This window comes from Lepisosteus oculatus, chromosome 7 (genome assembly GCF_040954835.1).
Source record: "Lepisosteus oculatus isolate fLepOcu1 chromosome 7, fLepOcu1.hap2, whole genome shotgun sequence".
Classification (NCBI taxonomy): Eukaryota; Metazoa; Chordata; class Actinopteri; order Semionotiformes; family Lepisosteidae; genus Lepisosteus; species Lepisosteus oculatus.
Window position 1 is genome coordinate 11,548,046 of NC_090702.1, and position 21,289 is coordinate 11,569,334.

The following is a 21,289-nucleotide window of genomic DNA, read 5'->3' on the forward strand; positions in this document are numbered from 1 at the left end:
CTTAACCAATAAACCTCTATGAACCGTTTTATATCCTTTGTGATAATTCATATATCCTGGAATTTAATGTTAAACTACTGTACAACAGCTCTGTTTAAAATAGTTAAATATGAAGTATGCTTTTAAACAGTGGTTTTCAGGCCTCAATCAGGCAGTGGATAATGTTAATGTCTCAGATAGTACTATCAGCATTGCTGTATGTAATATTTTTTTTTAAACCCACAATAACGCCAGAGGTTGGAAAGAGAGGAAGAAGTTTCCTTACAAGTCAGTAAAGAAATAAAACGTTTGTCCTGTGTTTTAAACCTACTGTATGAAATTACTTTAAAGCAGGAAAGGTAAAGGTCACATTAAACGTATTTTAAGTTGCAATTTAAGTGACAATATCCAGATTGTTGTACAATCTTCTGTAAGTTACTCAATTACTTTCAAATAACTCTCAAGTTTAAAAACCCATAAAAGATTAATAAAGCCTTTTATTTACATTCTTTCAATATCTACTGTACATTTGCTTATTCTGTATCAAACAGCAGCACGTTCAGTATGAAAGCCACATTGATTGAAGGTTGGCAGGTTTCAGCTACTGTATCTCTTGTTGACTGCGTTGGCAAGTAGGACCCACATGCATTCTATTGATGAAAAAAGCTTACCATGGCAAAACCTTGACATTTTGTTTCTTGAGGCCCTGTGATTTCATCAACATATCACTGAGCAGTAAGGTTCTCCTCAATCTGCACTAAAGGCATTCTTTAATAAAGAACATGCCTTCTCACACTATCATAATTCCTCCACCTCACCAGTTAGACTGAACAACTTAACAGTCTTTACTAGGCTCAGTACAACACTGTTTTCAGTCTTTCAAATGTAAACTGGCATTCATCTGTGAATAAAATAATCCACTACTTTTTTTGCCAGCGCTTTAAGTTTGCTCACAAAAGATGTTGATTTCATCTCTCGTGAGTCAGTTTTGCCCCTGAGCTACAATACACTCATTCTGCTGAAGTAACTGCTTGGACCTTCTCTTGCTGTAGCCACTGTATCCCTAAAATGAGGGCACAGATACTGTAGATCAGAACTGTATATGTTATCATACACATCATCTGTATATGATCATTTCAGGAACATTCTACATGGCGCCAATTTCCTGGTTTTCCTTGACAAGTTTGCAAATTGTTGTTAAAGGAAAACACTTAATTCACTGTACAAAGTCTGTTACAAATAGGCTGCCCTGAATGTTCTTTCATTAATTAAAAAAAAATGCTTTTATTGGATGTTTATTGAGATTTTGAATCCACTCATTTGGTTAATTATAACTCATCTCAAATACCAAACAATGAATGCCTGGCATTTTGATGAAATCACATCACTTGAGCTCAGTGTTATCCCAAGAATCCAAACAATGAAGAAACCTAGCTGCCCTCTACTGCAAATAACTATGTGCATATTATGAGCCTATGTTTACATTGTTCAAGGGTAAATAAAAAAAAATGGAAAAATATTTGGCAGTCAATTTATTGGACTTTTTTTCCCTGTTCTTATAGTTAAGACCTTGAAATCTGTTGTACAGTAAATGCAATCCCAAACTAACGAGAGGCTGACTGTCCATACCTTATGAAATTCCTGCTGCCTTACTATATCATCAAATCAATATATTTGAGGCTTAAAATGTTAACTACTGTGATGTCTTGGAGGACACAAACATGACACAGACACCAATAACTGGTGACAACACACCAGTTGTCAGTCAGGAAAACTAAGACGACAAACTAACTTAAGGTTCTTCTACTAAATACCAGGGACAACTTATCTGCCACAGATCTGTTTTTCTTGTGGGAAAACACCTTTTGTCCAAAAACAAACAAAAAAGGACTTTCCAGACTCACAATCCATATATCCTTGGTGGATTTGTATTCTGTTCAGCATCCTCCCTCCAGCCTTTCCTCAATTTAAGCCTTTCACATGGATCTTTAGGTTTCTGCCATATGCAGTTCTTTTCTCTTGTTTCAGGTCTTCAAGTTGTTATATTGCTCTTTACATATTTGGGTCTAGTCAAGGCATCCTTTTCCTCTAGCCTCAGGTCTTACTGTGGTACAGTACATTTCCTTCTCTCTGTCTCAGGAGGCTATAACCGTTATAGCAATAAACTGTGTGCTGGAATTCTGTCGTAGTCATCTTAATGCAGGAAAAGGTATTAATTATTATTGTAATTATTGGATCCTTTAAGGACAATGCCCCTCACAGCATCACACTAGATAAAAACAAGATTCTGTCATATAGTATCTCCCATTGCGCATACCTATAATCCAACATGGCATTCCTGGTAAAGGTCATGGCAACCTGGAGTCCCAAGGGTATAAGGCACTAGGTAAGGCCATACCTGGAATGGGATATTAATCCTCTGCAGGGTCCAGCATGTCTTTGGATGGTTGGAGGAAACTAAAGTACCCAGACAAACCCACATGAACAGAGGGTGAGAACGCAAACCCCGCACAGAAGGCCCACCAGTCTTGAATCAAACCAAGTAATCGAGAGCTGACAGGCCGCAATGCAAAGGACACTGCCACTGTGCCACTCTACTAAAAAAAAACATATGTTTTGAAACTGTAATTGTTAGTTGACTGTTCTCATATTTAAACTGACTCATTGTCAATCTCACTAAAGGTAACCCAGTAAATAATTATGAAGAATTCAAAGAAGAGGCGTGAAGCAAATACATTTCTCTCCAGTCAACAGGGGTCTGCAACCTAATCGGGTTCTGTGTGACTAAATGAGACACCAACACATTTGCAGCCAGTAATGTAGGTCAGGTGTCAACTCGCTCTCTTCATATGCAATGATGCTGAGGACTCTTATTTTCCAAAGCTTGCTTTGGCTGGAAAAGATCCTTGTGATTCTTCCAGTTGTTGCCATAGAAACCAATTCAATCGCTTTAAAGCTCCTTTAAAACACAGGATTAATATCAACACATATATTTGTGCAGGGAATTTATCTGTTATTTAGGTAGCTGTTATTACAGCATAAGATTCATTTAATGGACTTCCCTGTCCCCTAAAATGAACTGCTCTTAGTTTTTTTCATATACACTTTGCAGAACTAACTGTTGAGACATTTGAATATGATTTTATCACTGAGGAAGGCAGGTACCTATGCCTATGACCCAGCAAGTTCCAAATTTGAGCAGATGCTTGACTAGATACTGTATGTCCTTCTTAAATTACCACATTTTGTCTCATGGAACAGTTTTTCATTTAATTTTTCATCACAAACAAGTTTTGAGGCACACACTCAAATTTTTAACCAGCAGCCTTTCATTCTCTTTCTCCATGAGGAATGGCAAGTAAGACAAGTTAAATAATATTAATAGATGCATTACATAACATGACAACTGAGCTGTCTCTCCCGGAAACACACTTCAGCTTCAACTATCTCCTAACAGCACGCATAAAGATCTTACTTGAAACAAGAACGCTTTAAAGGTATTTTAAAATCACAAACAAATCAAAGCTTTGTTAAAAAGTCACCTTTTTTTCTAGTAATGGCTGGACATATCTGAGCTCTTGTCCTTGAGTACGCAATTTGTTAATCTCTCTCTCTCAAAACCAGGGGTCATTAAAGTTAATTTGTATTATTTCAAGTACATTTTATAAGGCCACTGTGAGAGGATGTTAGCTGGTTTCCATGAGTTATTGCTTTAACAGGTGGTATCGGTGAGTTGCCCTATTTATCCTCTCTTCGGAAGCAAAACTCTCTTCAGTGTAGACTGAACCCAGTGAAAGCAGTCACTGGAGAAGCAGTCTGGCAGGGTCAATTCTTTGTTATTTCTTTCTTCACTTTAGTTTTCTTCTAAAGAAAAAGCATTGTCAATGTATGAAAATTTGAAGAAAATCAAATTTTCCCATAATAAAAATGATGTATTTTATGTTCTTTACGTTACATTTAAAATGACAGTAGTGTATACTGTTAATAACATTGCTTACAAAAATGTTCTACTTTATGTAGTTTTCACTGTTTTCTGTTTAAAATTATCACAAAACACTACTATGCAGAAGTAATACAAACTAATATGATCACTTACTATAGAAAAAACCTTCATTATTGTGAATCTAAACTCTCTATCCTTAGCTCCTTAATTTCCATTGAACATCTGGTTTCTATAACGCAATATTCTAGAAGTTGTGTCTTCTAAGAATACAACAATCATGGCTGTATTATTTTTAAAACTTCTTAGTTATTTTGTTTTCCTAAATTGGTTTTCCTAAATCAGCTAGCTGTTATTGTAAAAAAAATAAACCTTTTTTCCACTATTGTTTCTAACAAAAAACAACTATAACGCAACTTTAACAGTATTGTTGTATGGTAATATTTATTTTTGAATTCATAATTATATTTGAATATCAACAGGATCTTTCACAGACATCTTTCAAGTTCATGCTGGTTATTCCCACTTCACTGTTGTGAAATTGCAAGATCTAAATGGGGGCGGAGCGGTGGCTCTGTGGCTAAGGATCTGCGCCTGTGGCTGGAAGGTTGCCAGTTCAAATCCCGCAGCCAGCAGAGGAATCCTACTCTGTTGGGCTCCTGAGCAACCCCAATCCCTTAACCCCAACTGCTCCAGGGGTGCTGTAGAATGGCAGACCATGCGTGCTGACCCCAGGCTCTCTCCCTATCTGTGTGTCTGTGTGTCTCATGGAGAGCAAGCTGGGGTATGCGAAAAGATAATTCCTAATGCAAGAAATTGTAAAGGGTTAATAAAGTAAGTAATGTTATGTTAATTAATTGGCTGGGTCAGGATTAATATAGCTTGTATTCTTTTAGAATGTGATAGCCTAAAGCTTATAATGTTGAAAATACTTGGCAGATAATATATTCAGATATATTTTATTATTTTCTGTGTCTAACTAGTTATCCTTTCATTTCATTTCAAAATAAAAAAAATGAAATATGTAGAATAGGAAAATATCTTTATTTTTAAATATATCCTGTCTTTGATAAATTCACAATTCCAGAGTCAGAAAAAGACTAACAGTTCAGTGTTCTTTGAAGTGTTTTTTTTCTCCCTTGAAATAAGCCAATGTCATGTCACTGCAGCGGCATGTCAAAAACTAAATGTTTACTCAAGCCCTATACACTCAGTACTCCTCAGGGAAGCACATTTTTAGTGAAATCATCAATCATTGCATTATCTTCCTTATATTTTATATTAGCAATGCCCAAGGATAAAAGAGCATTCCTGGTGATGAAATTCCACTAGGTTTTTCTAATTTACTTTTCTTTTCTATTGAAAATGCAATTACAGAGCTGTGATTGTAGAAGCAGTGACAGTGGCGTGTCATTGGCTCGATTCTGCCTTCAGTAAGTGACAGGAATTTTTTAAAGGAATCCCTGGAGATTAACCCTCAAGAGGACCTGACATTTCAGGCATCTAAGGTCGTTCCCTAACCAGATGTGACAGTGTCACAAGTCACAAGAGCATTTCACAATCATTATACCTGACTGTCCCAAGGTGGTTCCAAAAATCCATTTTTGTACTTTTCTTCAGCACAACCTTTTTTGCCTTTCTCTGCTATACCTTCTTGGAAATTCTGATTTTACCACTGTGTCAAGAAATTACACACAGAAACAGGTCATGGAAAAACTGCCAAGTGGATTAAGAATTACCAGAAACCAACATTTCCATTATATCTCAAAATATTTGCTGCATCATACTACACAAGACTAATTTTTAAGTAGTCTTATTTCATTTCTTGCAAACAGCGGAAATATGTACAAATTAACATATTCAAATTCCATTACTGAATAACTTCATGAAGATAAAATACAAACTTTTAAATACAAACAAAAAATACAGGTACACTGAAGATGCAAAACTTATTAACATAAGTCATATTTCTTAAAAATAAACTACACAGTTTGAAATACGGTTCAACATTAAAACAATAAGAATTATATAAAACAAATATCCAACACTTAGATTGAGATAATTCACTAGTGTTGCTAGGATTTTCACATTGTGTGGCATTTCAATGCAGCCATAATTTTCCTGATAAACATGAATCCATCCATCCATTATCAGAAAGCTACTTGGTCTAATGAGTGCTGAGGCTGCAACAATCAATGACTACTTTAACTTAGAATTCATTAAAAAAACAGTGACAACAGACTTTTCCATTTCATTTTCAATTTTTGTTTGTAAAATATTACACTGACTGTTTTCAGGTTTAAAACAACAAAATAAATTTGAAATCACCTTCCAATGAATGAACTAACTGCCTTTTTCCCCCCGTGATCTTGGTCAGTGAAACAATTATGTTAAATAGGTAGAAAATCAGTTTATCAGCTTAGGAAACTAGACTGTTCGTCAGACTGACCCCTGGTGTTCAGCAGTGTCAGTGTCTCATGATCTTTTGAAGCACAGAAGTAATTTCAAATCTGACCAGTTCAAAAGGCACAGATCACATGTATTCAATTTTCTATTTGGAGAGCTCTTCTTGAAAGATTCAATTGTGATTTAATGTAAGCATCGTATTTGTATATTTTCCATGCCATTTCAGTTCTGGCCTACTTTGAGTGAGGAAAGTAAAGGTCTGCTACCTGACCCAAGCCAGATGGGGCCCGACAAAGTACCAGGTTTCAGTCCGGGTTTGTTTTCTAATAAGTAAAAAAATGAATTATTACAATTTTATGTTTTACATTTATTTTTATTTGAAGAAATTCGGAACTCATTTTGTGCGCGTGCTCGCTAGCTCGTATTGTAAAACCGCTTCTGTGAGAATCAGCCGCCATGTGTGCATGTGTGTCTACTCGGTCTGAGAGGAAAAGAGAGCAACCTATTTCAGGTTCGGGTCGGGTTCGAGTTTCAAATTTGGCAGTACCATTCGGGCTCGGTCGGGGTGGGTCTCAAGGTCTCGGGTACAGGCTGGGTTCGGGCTTCAATTTCATGCCCGTGCAGGCCTGGCAAGTGGCATAGCAGAAATAACTTAATTGTGTTACATTTAAAATTTCTACTTTAAACAAACTTATCTGTATAATTTAGCAGTTGTAAATCTTCCAAAACCAATGTTTAGAGTTGAACAAGGCAACAAAGGGCAATAAGAAAGTAAAATGGAAATATAACTAAAGATGCGCTTTCAACTCTTAAAAACTGTGTGACAGATTTATCAGCACTATGTGCCTCGTCTCAAGAAAGAAGTGGAATTATATGAACATTACATATTTGCAGGTTTCTTTCGTATGTTTTAATATGCAAAGTTGTGAGAGTCTGGAGAAAACCTATTAGCTACGCTGTATAAACTCTTTTATAAGGCAGAGTTTTATGTGATTCCTGGATTCTTAACATAGGATCCAAACAAGCAACAGCAAAAACCTGGGCCAAATGACCCTTTTCATCTGTTTTTTTTTGCATTACTCTTACACAGAAAGGTGTTTCTACTTAATTCAGTCACGTAGCTTTAAATACTGTATATACTGTATATATATTTATAGAGGTGGTTTGGGATCTTTTAGGTGAGTCTGATGCTCTGCAAATGTGGCACAAAGTCCACGACATTTTGAGGGGTAAACAAAACCCCAGCAATAGGACTCACAGTTATGCTCCCATAACTTTATTGGTTTTCCAGATGCCACAGGTGCTGTTAAGTTTTCACGCAGTACTTTGTCTGTTCTCTGGCTGACAGCACAGCTCCAATTTGTCCTGTTCCATCCTGCAGCCAGAAATTAAATCATCTTCATGGTAACCAGATTTTGAAGAGCTGTGTGCACTACAGGTTTTGCCTCAGTCATATAAGTACTGTAGTACAGCGGCAAGTGTACTTTACCGTCGATGGACAAGTGAAAAAATAATTGGGAAGTCTAAAAACATGCATCAACAAAAAAGGTAACTGGAAACAAACCAAAGACAACTCTCTTAGGAGGTTTTGCTGCTTACATAGATAAAATGGACATTATTAAAAAATAATCAACATCTGTGATGAAAGATTAACATATTCTTCAGTACTGCTTAAAGTTGGCAGTACTCTTCTCATGGTTCTTTGGATGAGAAATAATTTTGGAGTGAACTTTAATCGATTTATATAACATCTCTGTAATTCATTAATACATTTACACAAGAAACATCAAACTTAAGTTTCTGGTGATTTTGCCCCACATTTCCCAAAACGTAGAGAGTAAAGCTACAGTGTGTAGCGGCGAGGCTTATTAATAAGGCAGAATTAAGTGTTTCTGAGCCTTCCCAAATGAGGCTCCATTTCTCTGTTCATCTCTGTGGTGCAGCCACAGAGAAACCATTCATGCAAGATGTTTTCTTTTGATAAGGACAGCTCCCAAAGGGGGATGCACTTAGCTAAGCCTGGCTATCATGATCAATGGTCATCCATTGGCGCCTATCTGTCTAGGGAGTGCCAGTTGGACATCTGGACTGCATTACTAGGTGTCAGGACTAAGTGACTCATATCTCACCTTGATCAACCAATCAGGGACTGGTAGGGCCGAGTAACCCACGTGGGACTCTGATGCCCATGGAACTTTCAGCCAATCAATGAGCTGAAGTTCCTCCAGGTAAAAACAGGCAACACAGAGAGCCTGAGAGATTCAGATTCAGATTCAGATTCAGATTCAACAAGATTCTGTGAAAATTCCAGGGCAGGACGGCCCAGGAGCAGAAGGCTCCCAAGGGCAGGACATTCTCGCAGCACGCCTCCTGACCATCCTGAGACTCAGCCCGGACAACCACGGAACGGCCAGTGTGTCCGAGTGCCAGAACTTTCCTTTGTTCTAAGAGTCTAGAGTTGAGGTTGCCAGAGAGTAACCAGCAGCAGGCCTCGTGAACAGGTCGGAACTGTGGACAGCTGAATTACTATTCAGACCTAGCTCTTCATCAGGAACGAACCGGTCCTCTTCCTGACTTGCTGGGACCCACAGTCATCTTTTCTCCTGTGCACAAACTTTGCTAGTTAAAGCCAACAATGAGCATCAGCAGCGCACCGTCGCAAGCCGCACAGCACAGCCTGGCACGGAGCCAGAGAGCGCGGATTGGACAGCAACAGCCTGCAACTGTTTCTTTGAGTCCGCAGGAGATCTGAATCCCCAGAGATTGGATGAGTATTCAACTTCAATGCATTACAGCTCGAGAATTCAATTGTTATCCAAACCAGTTGATATCAATTTAATTCCTAAGAGTTATGTACTTGTTTGAGTATCTAATGTAGAAGTTATTACCAAGTTCATTTATGAAACGGTCTTAATGAATGATATACTGAACGTATGTCCTCTTGATATGTATAACTCTTTGTAACTGACCGAATATACCTTTTGTATTCTGATAACCCTCTCGATAAGATCTGTTAGGTTTATATACATATTCTATGTATTAATAAATGTATCCTCGTGTATTAGTACCTGTGTGTGTGCGTTGTTTGAGTTATATCGCATGGTTGGATTCTAAAGCCACCAAAAGAATCAACTTTGTGATTTACTGCTACAATTAATAATTGTCTCAGTAAATGCCCAAACCCTACAGAACTGGTGCCTTCAGAGAGCCACTATGATTACATATTTGGCGTCCCTGAACCGGTTTTCCCTACAAGTGCTACAATTCAAAGTAATAAAGGTGTTATAGATAAAATACATATAGTATCCTGAATGCATGGTACATTTGAGTGCACATCAATTCTGAGCCAATGGTAAACAATATTCCTATATTTTCAAAAGCAGCAGTTACTCAAAAAAGTTTTAATAACTACAATGCATAAATAAACTGAAAAAGGAAAGATAAAAGCTGGCAGTGTGAATTGCAGCATGCTTTGTCCCATGTACAATAAATTGTCATTACATTACTGTATTACAATTAGAACACTATTTTTTAATAATCTTTTACAATAACGTAAATTACAGGGAACAAAATATAAGGACTGTTTCACAAGATCGCTATTATGAATGAAGACATGAACTCTGCCATAATTCATACTTTCATATAAGAATTACTAAATTAATTTTGATTTTTACAGAAAAGGCTACAAATTGCATATACTATTGTCATAATTAATTTGGTAAATCAAAGTCCCTAAGGTCCCTAAGGTTTTGTTGAGGTACACTCAAGAAAACACATTCAACAAAATTTGGTGTGTAGGACCCAGCGAAAAAAAAAGTCTGTAGGAGACAGACTCATTCTCTGCAAAAAAAAAGGGCAAATTCTAGTAATGTTTCATTCACATCACTGAAGACAGTTAAGATGCACTTTTTCTGAGTATCAGTCTTTGATGAATACCTAAAAAGTAAAGGTTTTTTACAACCTTTGCAAGTTTGGCTTCCTTCTTCTCAGTGGAGTCTTCTGTTGATCGATTTTGTGAAGTCAAGCATTGCCTTGAGTTAATTTTACAATTTTTTTATATCAAGCACCTTTACCAAGACTTTTATTACACACACAATATTCTCAGAACTATACAGACTGCAGCAATGTTCTTTAGTGAGAAGCCTGTGAAAGAAGTAGCTGTGATATAACCTAAAATACATGGTATGTGTTGGGTTTCTTCCATGTATTTGCAGCTTTATCACCTTCTAGCAAATGTCAGAAACTAAGGGGTTAGGCCTAGCCAATAAATACTGGTATGGTAACCCTGAAGCATTCATGGGCAACCAGTATTATCTGCGGTCCAGCTGGAGGCTCTTTTCCCTCTGGTCCAGATTTATTAAGTCATTACATGATTTACAATTAGTGTTTAATAAAACAAATTGTTATACCCTCTATTCTGTTGCCCACTTTTGCACAGGAAATAAAAAAACATCTTCATGAAAACAAAATTTCTGCATAACATCAGCTTACATTATGAAGAATGAACAGCAGACATGATATACTTGTACAAATGTCTGCTACAGACCTTTGCAGGGAAATACATGCTGGAGAAAGACTGAACAACAATGCTCTGAAAGCAGGCAGCACAATGCCAGGTGGAAATGGTACCTGCTGAAGATGTCACTGGAGATTTTCTCCAGGTACAGAAGGGCGTCAGCAATCTGGTGAATGGCCTCCTCCCGTCGCAGGTCTGGCTGGATCAAGGGCACGGAGTACACCTGCCCTTCCAGGAAGTGCTTCTGGGTCATCCTGGAGGGTAAATGGCAGATGAAACATCAGTGAGACTCATAAGAAGACCAGCAGCTTGATGCTGGCAGTACATACATTAAAGGTTTACTGTACTGTATAGAAAAAAATCAGAAAAACACAGTCCAAAAGAGTATACTGTACTGCAGCACTTTCACACAAAAGAACATATAAAATCAATTGAAAATAAAACATATATTGAGGATTATACACTAAGTAGTATGAGCTCTCAAGTCAGCAACTTTTACAAGTTTTTTTAACAAAAGGTTTTCCCTCAAGTAACATTACAGCATCTTGTGATATAAGAATGCAATTATAGGCACATCAAGTTAATTAAAGTAATAAAGTGACCAAGGACACAGGCTGAGAATACTGTTCTCCATCTGCAGAGACTGAGTCATCAAATCTAAAAGACACCAAATACTCTATTTGTTGCTTTTGCACAATACCGACAGCTGATTCAATGCTCAACTAGAACTAGTCAAAGACAGTGCGTCATACACTCTACTACATCATCATTTTTGAAGCCATAAAAAATAGAACTTTCTTTTAAATACTGATGGCTGTGACATTGCTAGATACCTTCTGTTCCACAGACAAGGCATCACAAATAAGCAAAGACACTAATGTACCAGGGACAGAAGCAATTTCAGTGTCAACTAAGTGCTTACAAACCTTTGAAAGTAAAATATTACTGTGATTCCTGCTTAGTGAACTAACCCTTTAATGACTGAGCACAAGTATCAATATTATGCTTACATCACTGCAGTTTAAGAAGATAATTCAGTAAAATTAAATTTATATGGTGAACATTAAGTGGTTTATTAGCCTAATTTCCACATTGTCTAATTCACCTATTTCACAAACCATTTACTTCCATTTTCTACATGAGAAGAAACTACAAATTGGAAAAAAATATCTATGCAAATTACGCCTTATAATTTTATAGTAGTTAATTTTACTGACTTGTTTATATAAGCTACCGTGGTGCTAGAAAGTTTGTGATGCCTTTAGAATTTTCAGAATTTCTGCATATATTTGACCTAAAATGTGATCAGATCTTCATCTAAGTCATAAAAATGGATAAAGAGAACCCAATAAAACAAATAAAACACAAAATGGTGTACTTTTTCATTCATTTATTGATCAAAATGATCCAACATTAAATATCTTTGTCGGAAAAAGTATGTGAACCTCTAGGATTATCAGTTCAGTTAAAGGGATAATTAGAGTCAGGAGTGTCAATCAATGGGATGACAATCAGGTGTGAGTTTGGGTGGCCCTGCCCTGTTTAAAAACATAAACCTGAGTCTTCACTACCAAAGTCTGGTCTTCACCACACAGGTTTGTGAATGCATGCCATGCCTCGATCAAAGGAGATTTCTGAGGACCTCAGAAAAAGAGTTGTCGATGCTTTGCTTATCAGGTTGGAAATGATTACAAAATGATTTCTAAAGGCTTTGGGCTTCACCAATCCACTGTCAGGCAGAGAGTGTACAAATGGAGAAAATTCAGCACCACTGTTACTCTCCCCAGGAGTGGTTATCCAACAAAAATCATTCCAAGAGCAAGGCATATAATATTCTGGCAGATCACAGAGAACCTCAGGGTATACTCTGCAGGCCTCTCTTACACTGGCTAATGTCAGTGTTCATGAATCCACAATCAGGCAAACACTGAACAAGAATAGTGTTCATGGGAGGATAGCAAGGAGAAAGCCACTGCTCTCCAAGAAAAACATTGATGCCCGTTTAAAATTTGCTAAAGACCACCTGGATCAGCCAGAAGACTACTGGAAGAATGTTCTGTGGATGGATGAGTCAAAAATTGAACTTTTTGGCTTAAATGATAAGAGTTATGTTTGGCGAAAACCAAACACTGCATTTCAACATAAGAACCCCATCCCAACCGTGAAACACGGTGGTGGCAGTGGTTTGGGGCTGTTTTGCTGCCATCATTGACGGAACTATGAATTCTGGTACCAGATAATTCTACAGGAGAATTTCGGGGTATCCATCTGTGAACTGAAGCTCAACAGAAGGTGGGTCAACAGCAAGACAACGACCCTAAACACACAAGTCAGTCTACCAAAGAATGGTTGAAGCAGAAGAAATTCCGCGTTTTGGAATGGCCGAGTCAAAGTCCAGACCTTAATCCAATTGAAATGTTGTGGCAGGACCTGAAGCTTGGAGTTCATGCAAGAAAGCCCACCAGCATCACCGAGTTGAAGCAGTTCTGTAAGGAGGAATGGGCCAAGAGTCCTCCAAGCCGATGTGCGGGACTGATCAACAGTTACTGTAAATGATCAGTTACTTTAAATGTTTGGTTGAAGTCATTGCTGCTCAAGGGGGTCACACAAGTTACTGAAAGCATAGGTTCACATACTTTTTCTGACAAAGACATTTAATGTTGGATCATTTTGATCAATAAATTAATGTAAAAGTATATACTTTTGTGTGTTATTTGTTTTATTGGGTTCTCTTTATCTATTTTTATGAGTTAAATGAAGATCTGATCACATTTTAGGTCACATTTATGCAGAAATTCAGAAAATTCTAGGGTTTACAAACTTTCTAGCACCTTGTGACATGTACAGAAAGTACATGTCACAAATATACAAGATATGTATACTAAATTTACTAAATAAGAAGATCAATTTTAGTAAAAAATCCAATTTGAAAATGTTATTTCATTCTGTAAACATAAACCTTCTGTAGTGCAAGACACAAATTGCATCTCTGTCTTTTGTAAAAAGAAATATCAAAAGAATTTCAAGATATGAACAGATCCACACATGTACACTCAAAAACTGCATCAAGACACAATCCCAGGTGACAAGTAAAAACAGCCTAGTATAAAATCCAAATGAGCTACAGTGAAGCTATGGGATAACTCACAGCTAACAACATCCACAACAAGCCATTGCCTTTAAAAAATTCTCTTCACGCCACAAGAGCTGAAGATGACATTTCTTTAGAACAAATACAATAAGACCTTCCAACACAGTTTAATACAATTTGTCCTTGTTCCCTCTATAAGAAACACTTATATACTTCTGTATTTTAAAAAGGCTCCGTGTTTATTGAACAAATACATCTTGACAAACTGTAAAACTGTGCAGCTCCACACATTGAATTCCAATCTCTTGTCATCCTTAAAAAACAATGCTTCTACAGATTAATTGTATCCAGACAGTGGAAAGATACAGGCAAGATATAAGAAAGATACTCTGAACTTTATGTCCCAAATCTCAGGTTATACAGTGAAATACTAATGCTTTCTATATTCAGCTTAGTAGGCTGCAATTATAAAGTCAAAACAAAGCTATTGTAAGTATCAGACATTACATATACTTCCCCGACAACATCAGGGAAATAAATGAGAAAATGTGTCTTATAAAGTAATGTACTGTTTTACATAATAACTATATGTTTACATAGATCATAGTTACACAGATCACTGTAACTGATGATGGTTTTAATAATATCTAGCCACAACTCTGGTTCAAATAAAAAAGAATCCCTTCCACATGTAACTTGTAACGGCAAATGATTACTTGTAAACTTTCTGCAACACTGAGAATAAACTAAATTAAAAAAAATGTAACTGTTTCCAATCATAGTCTCTCTTTGCATTTTAACTCAGGATATACCCACCTAAAGTAGTTGCCTTGAAAGAGTTAATCTGCAAGGTGCAAAAACTTCTTATTAATTCCAGTGAGCAGTGGACTGTAATTGCTATTGACATGAAAGCCAGAGCTGTGGGTTCACAACAACTAAACTATTCAAGCTTTCACACACCTCAATGCTATAACCTTCAAATGAGACAGTTTTGTTTTTCATCAGGCACAGTGTTGTGTTCTTAACAGTGCTCTCGCTCCATTTTTGTTTTTTTCAAACTTATACTCAATACTAAAGTCAAACAGGTGCATCAGTGTTTACATGAAGTTGAATACATACAAACATGAAGACATGCATTTGAATGTTTAGTATAAATTCAAAAGGATGTACCTACGGTATGTGAAAACTGAAGAGCTTTGAAAGAACTCCCAGGCTTAATTCTATGATGTGCAAAAGGTCTGTCGTAGCCCAATTATTGCAAGAAGCAAGTGGCTCTATTGGTGTTTTAAGGCCAGTATGGATTATGACTGTGTCTTGTAATGACCTTTGTGGTCTGAAATACCTTCTTCCTTCACTTGGCTAACCTTGCCAAATTTGATCTCTTCATGTAGCTTTTAACATCCCAATAGGCCTGCCTGGTAATAAACTGCAAGTAACACAAGACATGTGTGAGGCAGTACATGTCCACCTAAAAGAAAAACAACAGTGTACAAAACATCTATGTTATTAAAGGGCTTCTAAAAAAATTAACAAAATAAAAGAATATAGAACAGAGACTAGAAGTACCAAACCTATTAATATAATAATGTAATCAGTGTTTTGTTTCAGAATTGCATTTTGTTTCAGTTACAACATGTTTTAAGATGAGTTTATATTGCAACTGAAACATTTTCATTTTACTTTTAGCATATTCATTTCATACTTTTCAGTGACGGGCTGTGGAATGAGGTGGATGCTACTCGAAGGATTCTCAATTTGTGAATTATTTCAACTGCCATAAATCAATGATATTCCTGATAATTAAAAATAAATAAAAATGTTCACTTCTTCCTTGTGAAACCATTCACTTAAGACAGAAAAAACAATTTTCTGATATAGAACTTTCATTCAGCATGGAAAGTGGTCTTATTACTAGCAAATAATTTCTTATATACACTGATGTGGACAGGCTAAATAGTTACAACAAATTTGATTCAAATATTTAAACTACAGTATTCTATTTGATGAATACTTGAAAATATGTGAATACCTCTTTGTATTTTCTCTGCATGTTTAGCAGTTGCTCTTTTTCTCCTGTTGCCAATGACAGGTTGGCAACAAAAACTCTGGATACAAAATGACACTAAAGAAAAGCAGAAATCCACATTTTTCAATTAGCATCTTAACAGGCATCTGTTGATGAACTGCGTTAAATGAAATCTTAAGTGAGTTGAAGGTACCAAATACTCAGAAATCCCTTTAATATACCACTTCACTACCACACCCCTCTTCACGAGCTGCAGCTCACCTCTATGTACATAACAACACAGTCCATTTTCATTCCTTTATGTACTTTGAGGGGCAAAATCGCAATTTTTCAAGTGAAACCTTGATACTTCAGAATACCATGGTTCAGACTGAAGAAGTCCCTCGCGTCAAGGAAACACACCAACAAACAAGAAAGGGTCAGTACCAGTCATTCTACTGAAACACATTATTATTGTTTCATACCCAAACCAATCAAAAGAACTGAAGATAATTAAATTGAGTCTGAATACTGTGGTTTGGAAACAGGTCCAGCTGATCCATGGTAAATTCTAAATGCAGTAAAAATAAAAAGACCACTGGAAAATTAAAATGTTTCATCAATCAAACTCAAATACAGAATGTAGTGAAGCAAATGGCCATCAGCCAGAAGTAACAATGCTGATTTAATGGAATACAGTAGTGAGGCGTACAAAGACCCAATTACAAGCGTAATGCATGATGGACATGGATGAAGTCAAACAGGAGTTTTGTAATTCAATTTTATTTAATTGACTAGTTGTTTTCAATGCTGGGCTGTTATAATTGTATTTTTTAACTACAAAAACACCACAATGTTTTAGTTTCTTGTAAATTCCCCAACACTTTATAAAATATAACTGCATTTGAGAATGGTGCCTAAGTCAAAAAATATCTTTTGACTTGATTAATTGCTAAGCAAAAATACCGATGTGCTTGCACGAACAATACCGAAAATAATAATTATTAAATATTTTAATCACTTGTTAGTTCCCTTTCATTAGTAATATAAATATGTTTATTCATAGAGAAGAAAGGCAGCTTTCAATTATCTCACCAATAAACTGTTAATTTTTAAAAGCAGGTTGAGCTCCATACTCCATAGCAAGTCCTGCTGTACAGTAGGTACTGTCCTACAGGCATTTAAAAAAAAACATCTGACAGCTTCATGGTATAGTACTGTATATGTTTGGAAAGAAGGCAACTGGCAGTTCTACAATAAAATAAGTGGGGTGGATGGATATAAACCCTTCAGCACTTTGCAGGTTAAGATAATTGAAGATAATGCAATTAAACATCACATTGACAGTTTATGAAAACCACAATCATTGTGGCAAATTTAAACATTACCAACACAAATTTAACTTTAACATCTATAAAGATTTTATCTCCCAGTAAGGTTTTCAATTTTTTTCTCCAAATGAGTCAAACAGCTATCTGTAAAACAATCAAACCTCTGTTTAAATTATTAACACCTGATGAAGTGTACAACAGATAATGTCACTCTGAAACATCCATCACTGGCTGTAGGGAACCAAACCTATCAGCTACAGTACATCTTTGGCAACATACTAAATCAATCTGGTAGCTCCGAGATGAGAAAAGAATCCTGTTAATTACATCATGCACACAGGCTGCAGGGCAAAGACAAGAGATTACAATATACATCAGAAGAAATCCGAGCAATCCACAATGACGAATGATTCATCATGTATAAATTAAAATACGGCAACTAGGCATAATACTGTAGGTGCAGAATCAAAAATACTGCTTTGCAGTTGATACTGTCAGGTATGTACCAACATTTTTAAAAATATATATGAGAGGTTTTAAAAAGATTCTTAAAACAAGTTAATTTATAATTTCGGCTCCAACTTTTGGCATTCAATCTCAATTAAAAATAAATACTAAGGGAATGTTTTTGGGATGTTAAAAATATTTTTCCAGCACAAATTCCACTGAATGTCATTATGTACACTGACCCACTGCAGCTCTGTAAAAACGTTATATTAGGGAGTTCCTGCAAGCTATCATGATTGACAGCCACAGAAAGGTGATGGTGAACGCTGGAAATGTCATTGTCTGCAGATCATCTTAATGTGTAACAATTAACCATTTTTCCTCAGTTATACCAGGGGCATCACATACAGTACCAGTCTCCAGTACCAGGAGTACCAGTACACCTGCTTGAAACCAGGTTTTTCATGATTATCCGTGCTTTAAACTGTATAAACATGTCTATAAACACTTAATTATTGTCTTAAAGATTGACCTTCAGTTTTTTTTTAATTATAGACTTTTTTTTCCTTGCTTGACTGAGCAAATTTTGCCATGTTCATTCATGAATAACAAGCTTTTGCCCAAGCTCCCTATATTTACATTAGTCATGGACCCTCACCTGTTTACCAATAATTGGTGACAAAAGGTAAATGAGGTAACATGCTAGTTAACTGTGAAAAGTCTATTTTAAACGTTCTAACACTAAAATAACACCATGTGATACACTTTTCTGACTTTTAACTAACTTGGGCTTCAGACTGAAATCCGCTTGCTTTGGGAATTCATTTTATTGAAAATGAAAAATTAACATTTTCAATGCAGTTCAATGCAGACAAGTTTATACAGTTTAAAGCACAGATAATCGTGAAAAATCTGGTTTCAAAGAGGTGTACTCAAACTTTTGACTGGTATTGTATATGGCACACAGGCTGGGTAAGTGCTACCGGCCAGAATTCAGTTTGTATCTTCTCTAAGCCTGCATTGCCCACACACAAAGCACACTCCCTCAGTATGCATCTCACATATCTCGTGTATCTCACGTATCTCACAGACATACACTACCTTTACCCAATCACAGTGCAACTGTTTGACGTCACAGAACTAATTTGACAAGAGTGTGTTTTTCCACAAAAAGTACAAAACCTGTACATACACTACCTCCAAACTTTAAAGCAAGCTCAGTGATTGTACCACCTCACTGAAAACATACCTAGTGTTTTAATGTGTTCTCAAAGGAGAGTGTTGGACATAATTATAGGTAGGTAGTTCTACATTCAACCCATCACAGAGGCTTCACTCAGTAAACACTGGTCTCCATACATCTGGGTGGACAGGAGCAATTGGAGTAAAGTACCTTGCAAACACAGCACAGCAGTAGTGTATGCAAGAGGGAGTTAAACCTACAACCCACCAGACATGTCCCCTGAGATTTTCCCAGTATGCGGTGCTGCTCCCTGAACATAGTAATGAGTTTTGTAACTACGTTATTGAAGTAAAGAAATAATGCCATGCAATTCAAGAGAAGTGGAGAAGTTTATATTAATTTGTGAAGTGAACTGAAAGCTACCACGCTTGACATGTACAAGACAGGCAAATACAGTATCTGCCAAAGAGCAACAGCAATAGTTGTAGATGTTGCAGTTCTCCTTTTGCTGCTTTCATAATGCTGATATCTAGCAAACAGTGTTTGGCATTTTCAATTGTTTATTTTTGTATCAGTTTCACTAACAGAATTTAAAGACACTGATCATTATATCCCAGAGCCTGCATTACTTGCATTTTCAATTTACTAATCAATATACATCGATCATCATCCCATCCCTCAGTTTACAAAAGTAATTCATTTCAGTCGAACACTGTTCTGTACTATGAACTTTTGCAAAAGAAAAAATGAATTCCCCCTTCTGTTCATTTAAAAACTTATGACTCATTTCTGAGGTTCTAAAAAACTCAACTAATGTTAACTTAATTACTTTACAAGTACTGAACTGTCAAAATAAAAACACTATTGCTTATTTATGATAATTATCTTATTCAAAAGTAGTCCAGTAGTTAACAAGAAATAAAATATGGAAAAACTGAAAATACACACAGAACCGCTACAGTATATTCAAGGCAATGAAATGTGAATCTCTCTGCTGCTCATTTAGTTTTGCAGCACCTCAAGATTTGGCAACACGTTTTGGCTACATGATAAGGAGAGTATTCAACAATAAAAAGCAGTGATTAGTGATGAAAAGGGAGTAGGATTACAAACAAAGCACCTTTGTTGTAGTGAAAATGGCTTTCTACAGTGAAAAGCAGGTATGAAAACAAATGTCCGAACAATATTTACTGTATTCAATAATCATAACTGATATTTTACATAAAGCTTGAAAACATCCTGTACTCATGAGATAATCAGTGTGTTCAAAAACAAAAATAAGAATACCATTTTTTGGAATAAAACACTACAAATAAAACTATGCAAGATAGTGCCTAATATTTTGATAATTAGGTTATGTATGGTCTGCCTGAAATAAATTTAAATCAAAACTGTTGGGCTACAGCAAATGAGTTTGACACCCCTGTTAGTTGGACAGCATTGGTAGGATTAAACTGTAGATTTTCCTTATTCTAGTACACTGGAAGCCACTACAGCAAAACAAGACCATAACATCCATCTTCAACACTTTTTCAATCAATTTCAAAGAGCAAGACATAAAACAAATAATAGAATTGTAAATCAATGCAGAGGTAATGTAAGCTATCCTCGTCAAATCCTCACTCGACAGCATTAACTTGCATAGCAAAGTTAAACATTGAATAGAGGTAACATTCTTCACAGAAGATGGAAAAAGATCACTTTTCATGCTGTTGTGGTTTTGTTCCAGGCTTTACAACATTATAAGATACCACACACACTTCAGGCATATGTCAAGCTACAAGGTGGTCACACATACTTAAGCACTGGTGACCCACACATGTTTTTATGACATGACATGTCATGGGCACATCTATACATGTGTGGACTATGACTGAACTCTTTTCTTATTATACTGACAAAAATAAGCAGTGTATTTGCAAAATTATTCTTCATGTGGTCATGGTTTTATCATCTCTCATTACTTTGTACAGTACGCCAGCATTTTAATTCTTTGGTCAAAAGACTACCTCTCTTTCATTAACACCTGCATTTACATTTCTGAACATTTTTATTATTGTTGTTGTGTCCAATTGCTTCTGCAATTTATGGATTTGTCAAAACATTACATTCAGTATGTCATTTAGGAAAAAGGAGAAAACTCCCATCAGGGTAGATGAAAAGTGCTGAGCAGGGATCTGTAGTTTCTGACAAAACTAAGCTATGCTCATCAATAAGTCAATCGTTTCATGATTAACCTGAATACATTTCTGCCTTTTCTCCCTTGCAAGTATGCCACTGCATGTTAGATTACATTTAAAGTCATTAATAGTCAATAATTCGTCTCAACATGGCTGGTATTGAAGCATTACCTGGCTGGAATTGTGGTGCTTGCAAAGTTAGTCAGACACA

The 21,289-nt window shown here is 36.3% G+C and overlaps 1 protein-coding gene across 1 annotated transcript in view; it reads right to left on the reverse strand.

The window, feature by feature from the left end:
- Positions 1 to 21,289, reverse strand: part of wash1 (WAS protein family homolog 1) — a 72,984-nt gene that overhangs the window by 30,841 nt on the left and 20,854 nt on the right. Inside the window, exon 2 of the mRNA XM_015353222.2 lies at positions 10,955 to 11,095. Within this exon, the coding sequence (XP_015208708.1) occupies positions 10,955 to 11,095 (141 nt within the window). The remainder of the gene's footprint in view (positions 1 to 10,954; positions 11,096 to 21,289) is intronic.